General features: G+C 40.8%; 1 protein-coding gene across 1 annotated transcript; it reads left to right on the top strand.

Moving 5' to 3' along the window:
- The first annotated feature begins 1,573 nt into the window (after window positions 1-1,573).
- On the top strand, window positions 1,574-3,110 carry LOC124093909 (HUWE1-associated protein modifying stress responses 1-like). The gene has a single exon (XM_046446436.2). It carries the CDS (start codon window positions 1,617-1,619, stop codon window positions 2,442-2,444), a length of 828 nt encoding a protein of 275 aa, XP_046302392.1. The 5' UTR covers window positions 1,574-1,616; the 3' UTR covers window positions 2,445-3,110.
- The last annotated feature ends 600 nt before the right edge of the window (window positions 3,111-3,710 follow it).

Genomic DNA, 3,710 nt, shown 5'->3' with positions numbered 1-3,710 from the left:
AGATTACATATAGGGGAAAAAAACAAGTGGGTTATGTGCTGATTCTTCAACCCAGATCCTGAAAGCTAGAAGATTCTGGAACAACATATACCACGCTCTGAAAGAAAATGGATGCCAACCAAAAATATTATAACCAGCAAACTTAAGCTTTAGATTTTCTGATGATATAAAAACCTTCCATGATAAACAAAAGTTAAAAGAATTTACAGTTAGAAAACCTGCACTGCAGAATATACTTGCAAAATATTCTATGGCAAAAAAAAATGAAAAACAACAATGAAACTCAGCAGAGGGAGGTATCATACTAAATAAAATATTAATCAAAGTACAAACCAAGTCAAGTTAAATACCAAAAGTAAACAAAATGGCTGGGAATACAAATGTCTTAATAATAACCCTGAATGTTGGTGGCTTAAACTCACCAATCAAAAGACAGGCTATCTGATTGGATAAAAAAAAAAGACTAAAAGATATGCTGCATCAAAGAGATTTATTTCATTAAAAAAAAAAAAAAGATATACACAGACTAAAGGTGAAAGATTGGGAAAACCATACCACTCACATGGACTGTGGAAGCAAGCAGGAGTTTCCATCCTCATATCAAACAAAGTAGACTTTAAGCTAAAGATAACAAAAAGGGATAAAGAAAGACATTTCATACTGCTCAAGGTAACTATACACCAACAAGACATAACAATTATAAATATATATGCTACAAACAATGGAACATCTATGTTCATCAAACAAACTCTTCTCAAGTTCAAGAGTCAAATTTACCACAATACACTAATTCTAGATGACTTTAAAACTCCTCTTTCACCACTGGATAGATCCTCCAAACAAAAGCAGAACAAAAAAACTATACAACTCAATAATACAATAAATAACTTAGACTTAACTGACATATATAGAATATTTCATCCTTCAACAAGCAAATACACTTTCTTCTCAGCAGAACATGGATCCTTCTCTAAAATAGACTATATATGATGCCACAAAGCAAATATTAAAAGTAAGTAGAGATACTACCCTGCATTCTATTAGGTAATAACAGAATGAAATTAGAAATCAATGATAAAATAAAAAATAAAAGCTACTCCAACACTTGGAGACTAAATAACATGCTACTGAATGAACAATGGATTGCAAAAGACACCAAGGAGACATTAAAAAATTCTTAGAGATAAATGAGAACACTGATACAACACTTCAAAAACTCTGGGACACTATGAAGGTATTACTAAGAGGAAACTTTCATTGCATAAAGTTCATTTCTTAAAAGAGTAAACAGTCAACAAATAAATGACCTAACATTACATCTCAAAGCCCTAGAAAAAGAAGAACAAATCGGGTAGGCGAGTGTGGCAGGCGAAGCGGGGCCGTCAGCCGGCCCGGGGGCGGGGAGGCCCGGGCTGGGGGTCGTCCGGGCTGCGCGGGGCCGCGGGGCCGCGGGGCGGGGTCATCGGCCGTAGGGTTGCAGGAGGCCTGGGCCGCCGCGAGGAGCCGCCCCCGGCCGCAGGGCCCCGCCGCCGGGCCGCTCGTCGACGACGCTCCCGCGGGGCCCCCTCCTGAGGAGGACGCGGCGGCCGCGGCGAGGCCGGGGGAGGCCGCGGAGGATGGAGGAGCGGAAGGAGGAGGGCGAGGCGGAGATCCAGGAGCACGGGCCCGAGCACTGGTTCTCCAAGTGGAAGCGGCAGTGCCTGGCGGAGGCCGAGCAGGACGAGCAGCTGTCCCCTGAGCTGCAGGAGGAGGCGGCGGCCGCCGCGCAGCCCGAGCGCAAGCAGCAGAAGCTGTGGCACCTCTTCCAGAACTCGGCCACCGCCGTGGCCCGGCTCTACAAAGACCGAGTGTGTCAGCAGCCAGGACTTTCTCTCTGGGTCCCCTTCCAAAACGCAGCCACCGCCGTCACCAACCTCTACAAAGAAAGTGTGGATACCCATCAGCGAAGTTTTGATATTGGAATTCAGATTGGCTATCAGCGACGCAATAAGGATGTGCTGGCTTGGGTTAAAAAACGCAGAAGAACTATTTGTAGAGAAGATTTGATCAGCTTCCTGTGTGGAAAGGTTCCTCCACCACGAAACTCTAGAGCTCCCCCAAGACTGACTGTAGTGTCCCCTAACCGAGCTACTTCAACGGAAACTAGCTCATCTGTAGAGACTCATTTGCAACCCTTCCGGGAAGCCATAGCTCTGCATGGTCTTAGTGGTGCAATGGCTAGTATAAGCGTGCGTTCGAGTACCCCAGGCTCTCCTACACATGTAAGCGGTGGATCGAATGCTAGTCGAAGGAGAAATGGACTCCATGATGTCGATTTGAACACTTTCATATCAGAAGAAATGGCACTCCACTTGGACAATGGTGGAACTAGAAAGCGTACCTCAGCCCAGTGTGGCGATGTCATTACAGACTCACCAACCCATAAACGCAACAGAATGATCTAAACTGCAAACATTTTTCACACCCACCATGCTGCTTGAAAGACACTCGATCCTCAACATATACTATTATTGCAAAGGCAACATGAGGCCATCTTCCTTTGTTCACTGTTTAAGACAAGTGAATTCGATAGTGGTTGCCATAAAAGGAAGTTATAGGTATTTACAGTAGATGCCTCTTGTAATATGGCTTTCTCAAAAACTATAATCCTCGCAGAGGACATCAGATATCGTGTAGTCATTAGCAAGATCATCATAGGCAAACATATCCGTTCCAAGGCTAAAAGTGACCTTAACTATATTTATTCTCAAAGGGAAAGGAAATATCAGATGTTTATTTGGTTATAGAATTTTTTTCCTCCCCTCCCCCAGTCCATTTCCTGCTGTGTTGAGTATTTTGCTTCAACAGTATTGCCAGGTTCCTAAAATTGTCTAAAAACACGATTTGGCTTCCTCGTCAGATCTGCAGGCTTCCATTTTTATAGCCGCACTGTACCATGCACCTGGTTTCTATATAGTAACAGTGTGCAACTTCTAATTATTGGACTGTGCCCTGTTTTTAGTTTTCAACACAGTTTCTAATTCTGGTGATTGTGTGATGTAAAGAGGTGCTATGATGGTCATGCAATTAATACTTAATATTGAATCAATACACAAAACTTTATTGGAAAAAAAAAAGAAGAACAAATCAACACCAAAAGCAATAGAAAACAGGAAATAATTAAAATCAGAGCTGAAATAAATGAAATTGAAACAAAGAAACAATTGAAAAAATTGACAAAACTAAAAGTTGGTTCTTTGAAAAAATAAATAAAATTGACAGACACTTAGCCATGCTAACAAAGAGGAGAGAGAAGATTCAAATTACTAGCATCCATGATATAAAAGAAAACATCACAACACACACTACAGAAATACATAAGATAATTAGAAATTATATTGAAAACTTGTACTCCAATAAAATAGAAATATCAAAGACATTAAAAAATTTCTAGAGTTCTATGATTTGCCCAAATTGAATCAGGATGATATACACAAATTAAACAGATCAATTTTAAGCAATGAAATAAAAGAAGACACCAGAAGCCTACCAACTAAGAAAAGCCCAAGGCTAGATGAATACACATAAAGTTCCACAAGACCTTTAAGAAAGAAATAATACCAATACTCTTCAATTTATTTCAGAAAACAGAGGGAGCATTTCCAAACTCATTCTATGAAAACAATAATCTTGATTCCAAAACTAGGCAGAGATACATCAAAGAAAGAAAA

Source organism: Marmota monax, unplaced genomic scaffold (assembly GCF_021218885.2).
Source record: "Marmota monax isolate L192 unplaced genomic scaffold, Marmota_monax_Labrador192_F-V1.1 WCK01_AAM20220418_F8-fsc00442, whole genome shotgun sequence".
NCBI classification, from domain to species: Eukaryota; Metazoa; Chordata; class Mammalia; order Rodentia; family Sciuridae; genus Marmota; species Marmota monax.
The sequence above is the reverse complement of the archived record's forward strand: the minus strand, read 5'-3'. Positions and strand labels throughout refer to the sequence as shown.

Bases quoted from the DNA above. Each gene is read 5' to 3' on its own strand.
- LOC124093909 (XM_046446436.2), top strand. From the start codon at position 1,617: ATGGAGGAGCGGAAGGAGGAGGGCGAGGCGGAGATCCAGGAGCACGGG.